Source organism: Podarcis gaigeae (genome assembly GCF_964106915.1).
Source record: "Podarcis gaigeae genome assembly, chromosome: 17".
In the NCBI taxonomy this organism is placed as follows: domain Eukaryota; kingdom Metazoa; phylum Chordata; class Lepidosauria; order Squamata; family Lacertidae; genus Podarcis; species Podarcis gaigeae.
The window spans coordinates 32797782-32816874 of record NC_139694.1 but is presented as its reverse complement, the minus strand read 5'-3'; the positions used below and the strand labels follow the sequence as shown (position 1 = coordinate 32816874).

The following is a 19093-nucleotide window of genomic DNA, read 5'->3' as shown; positions in this document are numbered from 1 at the left end:
CTTCTTGACACCGACACTGTGTGTTTCTCCACCCATGTCATTAACATTGGTGATGTAGTACTGGGGCAAGGTTAGCACACTGCCGATAACCTTAGGATATAGGCAAGTTTTCCTGAACTGGATGGAAAGAGGAGAGAGGAAACTCGATGTGCGATCGCCATTTTTGGCAAGTGACCTTGTTCCAACCCTAACACGTTTAAGCGTATGCCAACAAATGCACAGTGCAATTGTGACAAAAGCCCTGAAATGCATGTGTCATCCATATAGTTAGTTACCTTCACCGGAGAGGCAATATTAGTCGTTCTCCTTGTTAAATGGAGTCTTAGCAAAGGAGTCTTTCAGCAAAGGGGGATGAAGGGGCACCAGTATTTCAGAGCAATGTGAGGGTAAATCATGGCTTGGAACACTAGCGAGGAACAAGTCAGGAACAAAAAACGAGACTAGATGACTGGAGCTTGTCAGAAGAAGGCAAAGGCATCAAACCCAGTGACTGGGTTAGCACTGTGGGTTTCACTTGATGGGTATCAATGTTAGCCTGCCAAACAAAGGAAAAAGAAAGTTTGCAACGCTCTGTTTTAATTCTCCTTTTCCGTGTTTTCTTCTGCTCCAGTCTTGGTTCCTCTGACGGGATCTTCAAGCGAAGAAAAATAATAATGATGATGGTGGTGATGATGATGATAATAATAATAAGTTTTCGCTCACGTCCTGAGAATCAGAATCTTCAGTCCTTAACCCATATCTTCACTGAGCTGCTCCTCTTCAAGGAAAAGTAAGAGACGTTGGGTAACACTACAGATGAGAAGCTTAAAAGAATTACGTTGGACCTCCCCGATCCAAAGCAGATTTTTGCATTTGCGTAGAAGAGGCTTGTCTTCTGCAAGGAATCCCATCAACACCTACAGAAGTCACGTAATCCTGTTTCAATGATATGATAGTTCTGGACAGGCTATTCAAGCAATGGTTAAAAAAAGAAAGGGGTTTGTCTTATTCATCATGGGGAAGGAATAGCATTCACATTAACCAGCCTCAAACCCCCAAAATTTGCACCAAGGTTTGCTAGGGGTTATGTTTGTTGCGAAATGAAAGAGGAGACACTTTCTTAGTGTCTCAACTGCCTACCAGCCTAATTCCTATGAGCCCATTTGCGACTTGAGGAGAGTTGTGTTTCTAGGTCACTCAATTTGCTTTTTGGAACTTCGCAATGTGGTACAGGGGCTGCAGGAAAATGAAGTTTGTCCTAAATTCAAATATCCTCCTAAATATGTTTTTAAAAGCATGTCCAGTGTGGTGCACTGGTTCACAATTGGAACTGGCTATGATTAGAGCAGTACTAGGGTCATCATGCTTGGTTGGCATTCGCAGCACAAACATCTCCTACCAAACATAAATTCCCCCTTGCAGTAAATTCCCTTGTTAATGAAATTTAACATAGCATCCTCATTACTTAAAAAAGCAAAAACAGAAACGCTCCTGACTTCCAGATGCCGAGACAATATTCCATTCCTGAGCAAGAGGGGAGGCTCTCCCTAGTGTCTCTCTGAGACAAAACCACACACAACCTGACACATCCTGGTGTCTGGTGACTCCTGGTGTCCTTTGCCATTGATGAACCTTTCCTGCATCTCAGATATATATATAATAACACGTTAGGGCTTATGTGGAAGGTACTCCCAGTCATATTCTCCCTGAACTGGGATCCCTTCACATACAAGAAAGGCAGGCACTCTTGGGTTCATGAGTCCAAGACAGATTGGGCTGGAAAGTGTTTCTAAGTATTTCTCTTAGCAAAGAGAGCATCTGCTACCACTGCCATAGGGCAAATGACACTTGGAGACCCACTGGATGCTTACTAAAAACATTGTAAAAGAATCCATTGACAGGAGAGCAAAGAGGTCACATTCAAGTTGTACCCCAGACAAATCACTGGAGCGAAGGCAGCTGGCTCAGTCAGGCACGTTTCTGCAGAGCTTGTAGCCTGTTCTGGACAGGTTGGGCTGTGTCCCTTTCCTCTGAGTTCCAGTATTTTCCTTTTGAGGTTTTGGGTGTCTGTTGTTACTATGGTTTGATGCTCTTCCTGATCCCTTTTCTCCACTTTGTTCTTTTCCTCCTTTAGTTGTAGCATTTCCTTTGGCTTCCTCTACATACAGGTGACAACAGCAAAGAAATTAAATGCTAGGGTTTTGTGGTCGTCGTTGAGACAAACAAAAAGACAAACCCTTTAAGCTTAGAACATATGAACACTCTCAGCAAAACTTCAGCGCAACAAAATTAATTGTATAGAGTTAGAGGTAGTGGAAGCTGCCTGATTGGTAGATGTGAAGGTTTGACATTGCCGGCTGTACACTACGCATGCACACATACGCACCAGAATCGACCACACAGCTCCGCACACTTTCCTCTTCCCTTTCTCAGACTTCAAAAGAATAATAATAATAATAATAAGTGAGGAGAGCTAGCACGCCCCTCTGTTTTGCACCAATGAGATCTTCATTATTTATTTTCCAAAGGTCTGTGGAAGAGGCCCCTCTCTTTCTCCTTATTTACCCCCATGCTAAGCTTTGGGGGCAGGAGCTTTGCCAAATTCTTTGGGGTTCATCCCCTTCCCCATCCCATCTTCCCTGTTAAATGTGTCCATCTCTGCATGAGGGGTCACTGGTTGTTACAGGGCAATTCCACATGGTATACTTAGGATAGGCCAGGGCGTCGGGTAAGGGCTAGGGATTGTCTGATTTGGAGTGGATCTGGAGAGTGCTGCAGGGAATGGGCTCCCATGCCATCTGCCCAGGACAATTGCATTTGGGTTTCTGGCTTGCAGTGCCTGGAGTTGCCCCAAATGACCATGCAAGAAAACAAGTTGATCTGGAGAACCTCCTGAAGCCCCTCTCCTCTCTGCCACAGTGATCCCCAGCTGATGCATCAGCAAGTTCTGGAGCAGACATAGTCAGGAGCTGCTGGCGGGACCAGGTATCTGCATCCCTGTCTAAGTGCAATGATTTTCCAGTTCCAAATGGAGAAACAGGGTCAAGGAAGGGAATTCTGAGGGCTGCAGATCTGCCCCTCCCCTCCACCAGCAGTTGGCTTCCCTGCTTATCCCCATTCACACCCACCGGTTCCCAGATGTCAGAGGAACACACACACACACTCTTTCTCTATTACACACACACACACACACACACACACACACACACACACACACCTTTAACAGTGGCCACCCTTATCAGAGGCCTGCTTTCATGGAGGAGTCATGAAGCCTGACCCTGCACAGCTGCAGGACAGCTGCTGCATGAAGGGAGGGAGTTCTTCTCCATGAGGAATGTGGTAAGGGAGCAAGTAGCCTGCCGAAAATACATGTACACGTTTCAGTTGGCTGACATAATTGGCTGCTGCATGTGGAGCTGCCTGCCTGAGGCTTCCATCTTTGGCATGAGTCAGGTCTGCTCTTGCCCAGTCAGACTGCAGACCTGGATTGCATGGAGTCTAGGAGTGGTGCTTTGCTGCTTCCCCCATACCAGGGCCCTCACCCAATACCTTCAGTAAAATGCAACTCAGAGGTGAAATACGACCTTTCAGAGACTAAGCAGCTGGGGATGTAGAAAGACAATGATTTTGAAGAGAGTGTGTTGAGAGAGGGCTCACTTTGCATGTTGTACACACATGCATTTCGCGTCGCCTCTCAGGAAGCAGATATTTCAGGGTTTTGAAACAATCCGAAAAGCTGTTTACCAGAGGCAACAGTGGGATAAGTGTATACAACACAAATAGGTCATTCCTCTTTCAGACTGCTCTCAGATCTTTGAGAACAGATGACTAGTAGTCTCTAGCCAAATATCCATAAAGTAATTTAGGCAAGCACTGAGGGTTGAGCTTACATCTGTGACGTGGGCAGAGATCAGAAACAGTAACTGGAATTGGGACGCAGCTTCGTTCCTCGTGGTGAGGTTGGAAGGCTCCCAGGTTTTAAGCCCAAGGTCTATGTCCTTAAGAGCACAAAGCCATGGAGAAGTTCTGCAAATGTCAGAATGGAAACCATTCCCACCTTGGTGGTCTTAAGAAAACAGACGTCTCCCCTCCTCCAGTGCAGCCTGCCCCCTCCCCTCCTCAGCATCCTTTCTCCTGCAAAGTACTAATCGCCCTTCTTTCCCCTGGTTGCGTGGGACATGGTCCCATTGTGATCTAAATCACGAGACTTTGAGGTGAGATGAAGTTGAAGATAACTCAAGCATTGCAGTCCAAGGCAAGAAGGCACCTACTACAGCATCTGGAGTGCTGTGCATATTTCATTTTATTTTGACATAAGAATCATTTGGAGCATTCCCCCAATTGAGAAAGACAGTGCCCCTCCCCAATTCTTAAAAAGTGCATCCAAGCTCCTGGTGACCATTTCTGAATGCAGAGCGATGCGCAAATAGGGGGTGGCCCAAACCAGGGAATAAATACCGACGGCCACCATAGTTGGTGCTGCTACAGCATCTTTTCAGTTGCTGAATTCATTCAGTCAATGTATTCAGTTATTTAAAAGAAAACCATTCAATCAAGTAATTCAAACCTGATTTCGGCAAGCTTCTAAATATAATGCCCAGGATTGCTAGGAATAGGTTCCTTACTTGAGAAACCATGGGGAGGGGGGGCTGTCTGTTTGGATGGTCTAAAAAAGTGGTAGGGCCAGAGATTTGCAGGAGTCCAAAGGCAAGCGACCACAAATCATCAGCACTTAAAAACTGGAGGTGGGAACAAGTAGAGGTTTACTGTATTTCATTCTGAAAAGGAGGCTCTGAGTCCTCGCAGTGCTTAAGCACACAATTAACTCTTGGCATCTCCTAGAGTGCGACCGTTGGGTGACAGCAGCATGTGGGTGGACAGAGTGACAATGTCATCCGCTTACATGTTAAACTCTACCTGGTTTGGGTCCTTTAAAAGGGCGAATGTAAACACTGAGGAGGAACCTGGAAGGGGTGGCACACAGGACTTTAAATTATGGTGGCTGGAAGGTATGGGCAGGAGAAAGAAAGATACACAGGAATGTGTGTTTAAAAATGGGGAGGGGATTTTTAAAAAAGCAAAATATATATTAGGGGTTTTAAAAGAACCAATTTTGTTTGCATTGAGCCAAGTGCAATGGAGTGCATAGTTTTAATATCTTTGTATGTTAAAGATTGTTAAGAAGAAGAGAAAAAATCTATTTTTGTTGCAAAGTCCTCTGTTCCCAGGGACTCTAAATAAATAGGGACAAAAGAAAAACCCAACCTTTGTAAGTATGGGGAAAAAACTTTTTCTGTTTATTTTTTCATTTGTTTACTTTTCCTTTTTCTTGTTTGTTTTTTAAATCCTTTTTTAAAAAAAAATTGATAATGATCGGGGTTTGGTTTTTTTTTTTCCTTTTCCTCATTAGTTTTGTCGTTTTATGGGAGGGCTGAAGGCAAAAGTTTTTCACACGCAAAAATAAAATTGTAAACAAAACAAAACACTGTATCAGGTTAAAAACATAGAAGAAAACTGCAAAATTAAAATTAAAGAAAAGGACAACAAAAAAACCCTAAAAATCATAAAAGAAGAAAAAAGATTAAAAATACAAAACCTGGTGCTTCTTACAATATAAAATACATTAAAATCTCTATTATACATAGTTTATGAACCAATTAATTGTTATCATAAAGCACATTTTAGGAAACATGCATTATCCCTTCTTTATGTTTAGCTGAAAGGGGCAGCGGGCCTTGCAGTCAAACGCACCAGCAAGTCTCTGGCAGCTTCTCATGGATCTTCCCAGGTTGCCGAGTGAGATGGGTGACGGTGAGATTGCCACGGCAAAGGTTCCTGCACAGGCCGTGGTTCTCTGCCTCCTTTCACCCCTTTCTCCCCTCTCCCCCTCGCATCACTTGCCTCCGCACCCCCTTCTGTCTTGGTTCTCCTGGCCTTTCTCTCCAACCCCCGCATAGAGCTAAGCAAAACCAATTGACTTTGGAAATGCCTTTCTCTCCTAGTGAGCCAAATCTGCAGCGTGCGCTCTCTCTTCCCCTCTCCCTCTCTCATCTTTCAGGGGCTCCTCTTTGGGAAGAGGAGCCGCCTTGTGATCTCACCAGCATCCCGTCCATTGAACTCCTTCCATCCTCCCCCAAGTTGGTTCTTTTCAGCCCTCGCTTGCCCTCTTTCTCACAGCCTCCCCACCGTGGTTCCTCTCAACTCCCTCCCTTCCCTTGCTGGCTTTCGGGGCGGTGGGTGGGGCGGGGGGGGGGCAAAGCAGCAGTGCATACCCCCGCAACCCCAACCCCAACCCCCTTGCCCCACAGCCTCTCAGAGCATGGAAGGTTGACTTGGAGAAACGTCTCGCTTCAGCGAAGGACCAAGATGGATGGTATTGCCTTACTCCCACCCCGCTTAACTGGCCAGCTGACATAGTGCCTTTTGTAAACCCATCTTCCGCTGGAACAGATGGACCGCATGCTCTGCCGGGGTGGGTGGGTTACTGGAACTCCCGCCCCTTCCCCCCTTTGACCTATGTGCTCAATACAGGGGAAAGCAATAAACAGCCAAGCCTCGACCAGCAAGAGGGAATTGTGGCCATGGCTAAGCTCAGTGGTGCCTAGTTCTCTTTGGCCGGCTTCTGCTGCCCCATGCATAAGAGAGGGCCAGCGCCACCCAGGAGAGAGGGAAGGATGCATGTCACCCAAGCAGCAGGGCTGAAGGCTGCATGGATTTCTCTCGGCAGCCTTTCTGCGCAGGGCCGCCTCTCCCATCTTGCATGGGGCCCTCAGCCCCTCTCAGGTGATGCTTAGTCGGGGCCCTTGATGTACCCAGCGGCTGCTGGTGGCTCCTCTGGGAGCCCTGAGGGGTGTTAGGTTCACAAATCCCAAGATGATTTCGGACTGGACTGCCCTACCGGGGCTTCGTCCGACAAACCTATTGAGACCCTCCTTGCCCTCCCTTGGGCAGCTTATCTGGCGGGAGGGAGAGGGAGGGTGTCCCTTGGCTTGAACTTAACCCACATGGCCAAGAACAGTCACCCTGTGCTCCGAAAAGGATCCTCAGGCCCTCACTTTATTCGGATCTCTCACCTTCTGTCTCTCGCTTTAGGAATAACCGTGGAGCGTTCCTGTCCTTGAGCATTCCTGTCCTTCCTGGCCAGATCCCTTCCGCAGCCCCCTTTCTCTCCCTTTTTTGCTGACCCCCCCCCACCTTCCGCATGCAACCCCCTCCTCCCCACCCACCGCGAACCCCCAAACCCACTCCTCTCGCTCGGCAGTAAAACCTTGAGATCCATGAAACTGCAGCTTCCCGGACTGCAACCCACCCCTGCCCCTTTGAACAAGTTTCTTCCTTGGTTAAGAAACGCAGTATATATATGAGTACAGTACAGTATATATATAGTACTAATGGAATTTGGTGTGCTTTTTCTCCTCATCCGCCCCCCCCCGTCCCCGTCCCGACCGTACCCCTTTGCCTCTCCTGCGCCTCCCCAATGCCCCCTTCGTGTCTTTGAGTCTGTTCTCCCGAACCCCCCTCCTTCCCTCCCACCCACCCCCGCACTTGAAAATAAAAGGTAGTTCTTCGTCTGTTTTTGTTCTTTCTGAAGTTTCTTCCGTGTCTAGCAGAATGCAGGTAGCCATATGTTATAACTGTCAATATTGCTTCACGACAAAAAAGAAAAGAAAAAAAAAAAAGAAAGAAAAAATCCGAACTGTTTTATCATTTTTGCCTGAGCTTTCTTCGGCTTTCTCCATTGGAATGGCTTATTGTGTTATGTGAATTAAAAAAAAAAAAAAAGAGGGGAAAAAAGAAAAAAAAATCAAAATATGTTTAAAAAAGAGAAAAAAAACTACATATACTTCAAAAAAGAAAAAAAAAAATCATCGGCTTCCCTCTTTCCTTGTCCCACCAATTCCTTCCTCAGAGCAGAGATGGGAAGCCCAGTGGAGGGGAGTGCCGAGGGCTCCACGACGATGTTTGTATGTCTGTGTTGGTGGGTGGTTTTTTTCGGGGGTGGGGGGGGGTCTGTGTCCCTTCTTTCCCCATTCCCATTCCTTTCTGGAGGAGCTGCTCAGAAACATCAAGAATAGACCCATTCCCTCCATACACCCGCCCGCCCACCCGCCTGCCATCCCTTTGGTCAAATTGTAAAGTGCCTAATTAAGAGGTCATTTTTTCAGCGGCAAAGACAATACTTCAGTTCCTCCTCACGTATCCTTTAGGATTGGGCATCTCGGAGTGATGCCTCCTGGCACGACACCTGCTGACATGTGGAGGGAGGGCAGCTGCTGTGGATCCGGCAGCTGGAGCAGCACCGCTCACCTCCCACAACCCTTCCCCTCCCCAAAGCACTTCTCTCCCCTCCGGGCTCCCTTGTAGCTGGAGAGGGAGAAATGCTTGTGCGCACAGGCAAGAGAGGAAGGCAAGCCATGGGGGGAGGGGGGCTCAGCACCCCTTTTGCTCTGAAACTCCCTTTATCGGGGCAGACCCACGTGGAAAAGATGGCTCCGCTGCAGTCAATTCTAGTTAGGCCCAGAGCTTCACAGCCCGGACTCAGCTTTTGACTTGGGAGTCCAGCCCTCAAGTCATGAGGTACAGAGGTCCAGTTTTCAGAAGCGGCTCAGCCCCCTGTTGGGTTTCCACTGGCCCACAGCTTTTCCACAGCATCCCCCTAGGCTGAGCTAACATGGTGGTCATCTGTCGAAAGACACTGGTGGTTTCACAGGTCACTCCAGCCAGGGCCGTCTTAAGCATATCCGGCGCCGTGGTGCAAAGCCCCCTGTTTCCCAGAGATTTTTAGGGAGGACGGGGCTGGAGGAGGCGGGCAGCGGCTGGAGGGCAGGGAAGAGGCGGAGGCTGGACGCAGCACCTCTCGGCTCAGCTGGACGCTTCGTGCTGCGGTGGCCATGGCAGACGGAGGCTCCGGGCATGGCGCAGCATGGCGGAGGTGGGCGAGGGCAGCAAGCTGTTGCCGGGAGGCGCCGCATCCAGCCTCTGCCTCTTCCCTGGCACCCTCCAGAACTTGGCGCCCCACATCACTAGCCACTATAGGTAAGACGCCCCTGACTCCAGCTTCACTCCAGCTTTGCTGAGAAAAGGTTGGGAGTGACCCAGTGAGAAAGCCAAAGGGAAGCCAGCATATGTTTGCGTAGGATAAGGGAGAGGCCCAAATGGTTGCAGAAACAAAAACGAGCTCCCATTTCCTGGGTGCTCTTGATGAAGCACAGCCAAGCAATGGAGATGCTTCTTCCCCATCGCCATGGGGAATGCATAGTAACGTCTTCCATTACTGTTGCTTCCTTGTGCAGAGGCAGATCTTCCCCAACGATTCCATTCCGCAGCCTCCAGCCTTGAATCCTTTTGTGGGACATACCTTGGCACCCAGGAGCTGTTTTCGGGAAGAACTCTTCCCCGTGCCACCCACTGAGGCACCCTCCATTTGGGCTGAGGCCCACTGTGGATGTTAGGACAGTACCTGCCCATTCCAATGCAGGGAGAGCGAGGCTCTCTTTTTTTTTGGCGATTGTGAGGTTTTTGCCAGAGGGGTGCCAGTCTCAGGTGTGCCACCTGCAGTCTTACCTAGCTCAGGCCCCAAAGGTGTGTGCCCGTTTCCACCGATGCCACCCTGATGCTCCAGAGCAGCCGTCTCCCAGCTCCATCCCCCACCCTTTCAGCGCCCTCCCGCTCCTTTACGAAGCTGTTCATTGCTACTGGTTTGGTTTTTGAAAACAAAAAGAACTCATAACCCTGCAGCCGAATTAAGGGAAGTGCCTTAAACTGATGCCTTTGCTGCCACCAGCGAACAAACCGAGACAGGAAGAGAAATCGATCAAACTTTTATGCATCCAGCTTCAGAAATGTGAACAAAAAGATGTTTACAGAGATTGCAATCAAACCGCCTCCAGGTGGGGCTCATGGGAGCCCCTCCCACCATTGCTTATCATCCCCACCTGCTTTCTCCACTCTCCCCCTCCCCCGCCTGCACTTTTCACACACCGGAGGGAAGCTGAGGCCTACAAAATGGCTCCCTCTGCTAAACCAGCCTTCATTTCATGTAGCTTGACCCTCATCCTTGCCCCCAAAGAAGGGAACCAGCTGCTGCGATGTAGTGGGCCAGCTTCTCCAGCCCCTTCCCCTGTCCCAGTCAGCCCTCGGCACTTCCCCTCCCTCCCCAAGTGCCACTCTCCGAGCGGGGTGTAATACGCATGTGTTAATTACAAATTTTTTCCATAATAAAAGTTTATAGATGCAGCACCTTCTTTAACTGATTGAATTAAAGAATGTTATTGACTGTAATTGTCTCTCTTTGGCTTCCTTGATGGATGAATGGCCACGAAGCCCTAATACTCCCCTGAATGTATTTGTTGCATGAGTTCGGGGCTGCAGGGGCGACTGATCGGGGGCCCCAACACACCACACAGACATGTTCACAGGGAGATGGTGCAGTCATACCTTGTGTTGTGTTAGGTTCATGTTGCATTTTTTCGGCTTGCGAACCTTCCGGATTTCCCTGTGTGCGCAGAAGCGTTCTTCGCGCATGTGCAGAAGCGTTCTTCGCACTTGCGCAGAAGTGCTCTATTGCTCTCCGCACTTGCGCAGAAGCGCCACTCTAGTTGCGGACTTTTTGGAGTGCAAACGGCACCCCGGAACGGATCGTGTCCACAATTAGAGGTACCACTGTAGTTGTCTTCTACTGAGGCTCAACTCACCAACCCTGACCAGCTCCATTAACTTCAGGAAGTACATGTGCAAGGTATGCTCATTCCTAAAGTGAGGGAGTGTGAGAGCCTCTGGTGGGTGTTGATGTCTGATAAAGCACCAGGTTTTCCCAAAGCACAGCAAGCGCTGCTAGCAAACCAACACTCCCCTGGTTCCATCATGCATGCAACAGCTCTTCAGATATTTCAAGATAGCTATCATATCACCTCTTGGTCTTCTCCAAGCTCAGCATACCTGGACAATGTTGATAAGGATACTTTGCCTACACATGCCAAATAAAGAAATAAACAGAGCTCATGAACTTGTGAAGGAAATGGGTAAAGTACCATTCATAGCTAAAAGAAGTTGTTCATACCACAGAAAACATAGTTCATGCACCAGGGCTGTTGTAGCTTCCTGTTAATGAACTAATAAATTCAGAAGTCAACAGGTGAAGTCACACAGACCCTAACCCTATTTCACAGGGTTGTGATGTGGATGGAATAGGTGAGGCCAATGCATGGGCTGTCTTGGGTTCCTTGGCAGGATATAATTGTAGCAAATAGAGCACTGATGGGTTAAATGGATTAAGTAGATCTTTATTCCCTGCTTGTTCCCGGTGATGATCTTCCCTGGTGTGTTTGTGCCATTTTGTGGATCACCTCAGGTGCCAAAATGTCTTGGGCCAGTCTTGGTCTTCAACATCTGTTAAAAACTACTACTAAAATCTGATACCCAACCAGCACTATGGTGGCACCAGAGCATACCAGCACCCACACCCACACACCAACACACCAACAATGTTGCTCAAAACATTGGCAACATTGCTTATGAACCTTATACTTGACAGCGACGTTACAAAGTCACTTCACACTGTCTCGCTGATCACCCCCTATCGCAGACAACAGGGGGGATGGCCTGTCCTTGAACATGGCCTTCCACACCAGCTGAGACCTAGGACCAACCGGCTAAATACCAGATGGCCTAAAATACCCCAAACACCTATATGACTACATATAGGAAACTCCCTACAACTTACCCCCTACTCTTTAACCCAAATCTCACTCTACTCCCACTAGCCCCCCACCCACCACACCCTAGGTCAGTGCAACCCCACTGGTTCTTTAAACAACACGAAGAGAGAGACACAAGACAACCCGAACGGGTTGGCAGGGAATCGCCCCACATAATAGATAAGCAAGATGGCTAACCTAAAAGCAATTACATTAAACGTGAGGGGGCTGGGAAACCCCATCAAAAGAAAACGCATCACCTCATACATAAACACCATGAAACCACACATCACCTTCCTACAAGAAATACACAACCCACCCAAAGGCAGCAAACTCCTGAGCGACCCCCGCTTCAGTCAGCAGTGGGTCGCACGAGGCTCAGGGAAAGCTCGCGGTGTAGCCATAATACTCAGTAGAGACCTGAACTTCACTGCCACAACAGTCCTCAGGGACAAAAAAGGCAGATTCATTTTCGCTAAAGGGACACTAGATGGTAAAATCAAACTGACAATTGGCTCCATATATGCCCCAAACGCGAAACAATTAGAATTCTTCCAGAAGACACTAAACAAATTCCTCTCCTTCTCTGAAGGGGAAGCAATCCTAGGAGGGGACCTCAATCTAAATATGAAAGGTATATCCCTGAAAGATATCCACCCTACAACCCCATGGGCAACCTTCCTCCGAAGGAAACCCCCAACAACTAGGAACTCTTACAAGTTACTAAAAATGCTAAAAAACAGGGGTCTCTACGACATTTGGGGTGAGCAAAACCCGGGAGACATCAGCCATACATTCCAATCGGGACGTCATGATACAGTGTCCAGACTGGACAGCATTCTACTCACACAGGGTCTGATCCCCTCAGTGGAATCAACAAACATCGGTAACATTAAAATCACAGATCACGCCCCAGTAGAAGTCATCGTTAAAATAGGAGAAGGAACACAAACCACCCCATCATGGTCCTTCAGTCCCATCCTAACTACAAACAAACAAATTAGAGAGAGTCTCACAAAAACCCTCCAAAACTACTTCAAGGAAAACGATGTAGACAATATAACAACCCCCCTCCTATGGGACACAATGAAAGCGGTCACCAGAGGAGCTTGCATAAAAGAGAAAACATTCCTTAAAAAACAAACCTCCTCAAAAATTAGCAAAATAGAACAAGACATCACAGCCCTCTCAACACGCTACAAACAAACAGGATCTAAAAAACTCCTCAAACTTATAGAACAAAAAAGGAGAGAACTAGACTCCCTAGAAATTAACAAAACAATGATCAGCATTCTATATTCTAAACAACGTTTCTATGAATATGGAGGGAAAAACTCCAGATTACTAGCAAATAGATGTAGGAAAAAAGCACTCAAAACAAGAATACACTGCATCACCAAAAAAGACGGCAACATAACATTCTCCCCTGAAGAAATAACCTCAGAATTTGCAGAATTCTACTCCAACCTATACACCTCCCATAACCCACCAGAGAAGGAAATCAGAACATTTCTAGCAGGACTGACCATGCCTACCCTAACTGATGAGGAACAGGAATTCATGGACAGCCCTATCACCCCAGAGGAAATAGATGTGGTCCTCAAAAACCTGAAACCACACAAAGCCCCAGGCCCAGACGGCTTCACAGCAGAATTCTATAGGAAATTCAAAGAACCCTTGATGCCCTACATGACCCGCCTATTCAATGACATCATAAAAGGGGGCCCCATCCCCCAAACCTGGACCCACTCCAAAATAGTCTCCATCCCAAAACCACTAAAAGACAGCCTCAAAGTAGAATCATACCGCCCAATCTCATTAATAAACCAAGACTACAAGATATTCACATCAATCTTGGCCAACCGCCTAAAAATCTTCCTACACAAGTTAATAGCCCCAGACCAGACTGGCTTTGTCCCTGGCCGCAATATAGCAGACCCCATCAGGAAACTACTGAACCTGATCGAACACAGCAAGGCAACGAAACTCCCATTGACAATTATGTCCCTAGACATCCTCAAAGCCTTTGATTGCTTAGAGTGGAAATACATATTAGCAGTACTAACTAACATGAAATTTGGCCCCAACTTCCTACAAATCCTCAAACAAATATACTCGCAAGCCTCAGCAAAATGCAGAATTAACAATATGGATTCTAATACTATAGCTATCCAAAGAGGCACGAAACAAGGATGCCCACTGTCTCCCTTCTTATTTATCCTGGCTCTGGAACCCTTAGCAATCCGCATCCGAGCAGCCACAGACATCAAGGGAGTGGAAATAAAAGGCAGAACCTATAAATTAGGGCTCTTTGCAGATGACCTAATGGTGACAACATCAGACCCCATAAGCACAGCAACCTCCCTAATCAGAGAACTCAACACATTTGCAATGGTGTCGGGCCTACAGGTAAATTTTACAAAGTCAGAAGCTATGTGCTTCAACACCCCTCCTCACACCCAAAAAGAGCTCACGAAGGTCACCAAAATAAAACTCTGCCACACCAAGTTCAGATACCTAGGGGTACAAATAACCAGAAACCTCAACAAATTGTACCTCCACAACTACAAGCCCCTGTGGCGGCAAATTAACAAAGACCTAAAGAGATGGAATAACACGAATTTCACCTCTCAGACAAAATAGCCATGAGCAAAATGATCACACTCCCAAAACTAACCTACCTATTCCAAACCCTCCCAATCTGGATCCCCTCAACCCAACTCCGCAGTTGGCAGAGAAAACTACACGCTTTCATCTTCTCACATAAAAAACCAAGAATAAGCCCCAAATACCTGCACCTCCCCACCTCAGAAGGAGGATGGGGAATCCCCAACATAGAAGCATATTACATTGCCAACCAAATACGTCATATAATTCCATACATACTAGAAGATGAGACAAAACAATGGGTACACCTAGAGAGGGACACAATTGAAAACACCTGCACCACAACATACCCACTCCTCCCAAACAAACTAAAGAAAATTCCCACAACACTTAACAGGTACACACAGACCATGCTCAAAGCATGGAAAACACAAATAGGCAAACTATCCCCAACCCCATCCCCACTAATCCCCCTGGCATACCACCCATTATTCTACCATGCAGCACAAAACCTCCAGATAAAAGCCTGGCGAACCAAAGGCTTATATCGCCTAATAGACTTTTATAAAAATAACAAACCCTTGTCAACACAAGAAATACAAGACAAACTAGAAGACACCCAAATGCCCTGGTTAACACAACACCAACTACATGCCCTCTTAAACAACCCAACAGTAAAATCAGCAGCAACTAGGCCCCTGACAACCTTTGAAAACCTCCTCCTAACAACAAAGGGAAATGGTAAAGGGACGGTATCCGCAATATACAAAATACTACTCCAAAATCCCGCAAATCCCCTAGACGCAATCAAAAAACAATGGGAGAATGACATAGGCTATGAGATTAACCCCACTCAATGGACCAGAATGTGGTCTAAACCCCCCTTTAAATCCATATCAACGAAAAGAAAAGAACTCACACTGAAACTCACCTACAGGTGGTACCTAACACCAAGGAAACTAGCGCTAATACACCCAGGAACCTCACCAAAATGCTGGAGAGGGTGCACCTCCTCAGGCACATACCTCCACATGTGGTGGGAGTGTCCCAAAATCCAACTATTCTGGACAACAGCCATACAAGAAATATGTAAAATAACAAAGCAAGTATTAGACCTCACCCCAGAATTGGCCCTACTAAACATCTTCCAAGACAACAATGCCCATTTACACCACAAAGAACTCATAACCCACCTACTTTCAGCAGCCAGAAACACCATAACCAGACACTGGAGAGACCTGTCAGGAGTAAGCATGGACCAATGGTACCAAATAGTATGGGAAACAGCCCTACTAGAAAAATTAACTAACAAACTGAAAGTGACACGGGGACAAACAGAAGAAGACACCTTCACCCCAGTATGGCTCCCCTTTATCACATACACAGCCCAACAGGACAATGACAATAATCCACCAACAGCATACAAATCAATATGGCTAACTTGATCCAAAACACCCACCCACCTCACTCACACACGAAAACAAAGATCACCACAACCAATCACAAACAAACAATCACATCCTAGGCCAACCCCAACCTCTCTCACCACCAAAGGAACACAAGTGAACAGCACGCTGACACCAAACTACATACATTAAGCATAATAGAAACACCGCTACCCGACTCCACCCCCATCCATCTCCCCTCCTTCCACCCTCCTTTCTTTCTTTTTTTTCTTTTCTTTTTTCTTCTCCCCCTAATGCCTCAACAAATGAAATGGATTTGTAAAAATGTTACACGGGGAAAAAAAATACGAGGCATTACACTTACACTGTAAAACAAGAAAACCCTTAATAAAATATTTTTTAAAAAAAACAAAAAACAAATTTAAAATAAAGGCCAAGCCTAAAGGCTGCTGTTTTGCTCCAAAAAAAAAAAAATAAATAAAAATAAAAAAAATGGTGATTTTCTTGAGTCAAAATGAGAGTACCCCTAAACATTTTTTTTAACGGGAAAAAAGCACTGCATGGATCCCTTCTGCTTTATTAGTTGTTCTTCAGTGCTTCCCCAATGGCACCACATTATTGCCGTCTGGGGGAGATATAGCGCAACAAAAGCAGGACAAAAACGGGCAAACCCAGGACATTTGTGCTATGAAAAGTTACAGGATTTCAGCAGGAAGTTACAGGATATGTGCTGCCTGGAAATGAGACAGGATGACCACCCCAAAACCTTTGCAGCCACGAACAGAATTGAAATCGGGATCTTGTGTGACTCCCCCACAAACAGAAATCACCATGAATGCACAATAAGAAGGATGTCTAAAAAGGTAAAGGTACCCCTGCCCGTACTGGTCAGTCTTGACAGACTCTAGGGTTGTGCGCTCATCTCACTCTAGAGGCCGGGGGCCAGCGCTGTCTGCAGATTCTTCCGGGTCACGTGGCCAGCGTGACGAGCTGCATCTGGCGAGCCAGCGCAGCACACGGACCACCGTTTACCTTCCCGCTAGTAAGCGGTCCCTATTTATCTACTTGCACTTTGACGTGCTTTCGAACTGCTAGGTTGGCAGGTGCTGGGACCGAGCGACAGGAGCGCACCCCGCCGCGGGGATTTGAACCGCCGACCATGCAACTGGCAAGTCCTAGGCACTGAGGTTTTACCCACAGCGCCACCCGCGTCCCGCAAGAAGGATGTCTAGAAGGGCCCAAAATCTCTCTCCATGCCCCCAGGTCCCCTTGGAGAAGTTCGAAAAAAGATCTAGAAGAGGCAACACAATTCTGGGGAGCTTTAAGTTGAAGTTGAAGGCTAGCTGGAGAAGGCTGGGACAGGAAGACTGGCACACACAGACACACCCTGCCCCCTTTTGGGGTGGCAAACATCCCCCAAGCATTTTTTAAATTATTGTTGCAGGTCTTGTACAGATCTGTTCATGCAAGGAGTGCACAGAAGTACGCTGTGTGGAAACAGAGGCCACTCATTGAAATGTTGAATTCACCTAACAATACCCGGCAGCAAATGGAGGTTTTCCTCCTCTCTTTCTCTTGTGCTTCCTCTTAGCAGCCCCCAAACTGGCTCACAAGGGTCGGGAGAATCCCTAGAACAAGTTGCGGGGGAGAAGAGGAGGGATCTTTCCATCTGGCAAGTTAAAAAGCTTGCACTGATGGGATGATCAACTTAGCGCAATGTTGAATTCCTCATAATAATAATTCTCATATATTGTGCAATACCGCTTTAACACTCTTGTGAAAAAAGGTAAAGGACCCCTGGACAGTTAAGTCCAGTCAAAGGCAACTATGAGGTTGCGGCGCTCATCTCGCTTTCAGGCTGAGGGAGTCTGTTTGTCCACAGAAAGCTTTCCGGGTCATGTGGCCAGCAGGACTAAACCGCTTCTGGTGCAATGGGGCACCGTGACTGTAGCCAGAGTGCACAGAAACGCCGTTTACCTTTCCGCCACAGCGGTACCTATTTATCTACTTGCACTAACATGCAGGAGCTGGGACAGAGCGACAGGAGCTCACCCCTTCACATGAATTTGAACTGCCAACCTTCCAATCAGCAAGCCCAAAAGGCTCAGTGGTTTAGACCACAGTGTCACAGTAGACATATCCATTTTGCCCATTGTTGAAAGGTAAAGTCTGGTAACATTTGCTCTTGCACTCTTCCTGGGATTTTTTTTCTTTAGAACTGCTCACACAGAGAGAGAGAAAATACCAGTGTGCCTAGCCAGAATAGAAGTAGTCAGTGGAGTGCAACAGCAGAATGACTATAGTGAGGGACCAAAAACAAAAAACCTCAATTCACTCTACATTCCATCATGCTCTGCCCATTTCATGTGAACCACAAGCTGCAGAATAGCAATTAATATCCATGACTGAAATTACAAGCATGTGTAGAAGCTGACGTGCCAAACACGCAGAAGAACCCGAACTGAATGACCCATTTGCAACATAAAGCTCACATTAGGAAGCATCCCGATTCTCCAAAGCTAGAGGAAGGTGCTACAGAAGAAACTCCTTAGCCATGGGAATGAGGCTGAAAATACAGCTAAGCAGAGAACAGTGACGTCTGCCAGGGCTGTTCATCTCTCTGCATTTGGAATGATTCCTAGCACATAACAGGGATTGCCTGTGGAAACTTGCACCACCACAAAAGTAGGTAGTCTCTTTGCTGCCATGGATGTTGTTGTTTACCGCTGCAGGCTAAGAGAACTGCTCCCCTGGAAGAATTCAGCAGGCCTCTAGTCTTCATGATTTCAAATATACAGTTATGGCAGTGTAGACTCAGAAGGCAAAACTCTGGTGCGTTGAATGGTTTTCTGTTCTCCCACCCCAGCCCCCACTTCTGGGCTGCCAAGGACACATTCCTTCCCTTTTGCCTCTCACTTGCCCGAACCTCTTCCATCCTCGATTCCTAGGAGTAATAAAAATAATCTCAACGCGCACACGCGCGCGCACACACACACACACACACACACACACACACAAACACACACACACGCTCCAATTTAGGGGGTGGGAGGAAAATAAGGTTCAGAACACAGCAGGCACACTGAGCAAGATTTTGCAGTACTGGTTAAATTGCATTAAAAAGGATCGGTCTGTATTTTGTCTAATTGTGGACTGATTTCAGCTTTAACATTTCTCTCTTCTGGGGACAGAGCATGAACACTCCAGGTCATAAATATCTCCTGGCCTTAGCATGGATAGATCTCCTAGACCAGGGCAGCCGCGCTGCACTGGCCATTTGAAACATCTGATGGAGGCAAGAGCTCACCCTGCAGGGATGGCTGTGAAAAACAGCCGTCCCCTTGACCCATTACACTGGGTGCTGGTGCATTCAGATAAGCAGTAGCTGTCGCCATACTTCTCTGT

At 47.1% G+C, this 19093-nt stretch overlaps 2 protein-coding genes across 12 annotated transcripts in view; both read left to right on the top strand.

Annotated features, from left to right (window-relative positions):
- NFIX (nuclear factor I X) overlaps positions 1-10260 on the top strand; it is a 249515-nt gene extending 239255 nt beyond the window's left edge. For all 11 annotated transcript variants that reach the window (XM_083719291.1, XM_083719286.1, XM_083719288.1 and 8 more), the window contains one exon: positions 611-10260. Coding sequence is in view for 6 of the 11 variants with exons in the window: in XM_083719286.1 (XP_083575412.1) it covers positions 611-625 (15 nt within the window). In the remaining 5 variants the exon portion in view is untranslated. The remainder of the gene's footprint in view (positions 1-610) is intronic.
- Positions 1-19093, top strand: part of LOC310834806 (tetratricopeptide repeat protein 39A-like) — a 501953-nt gene that overhangs the window by 445492 nt on the left and 37368 nt on the right. The gene's annotated exons all lie outside the window — the stretch shown is intronic.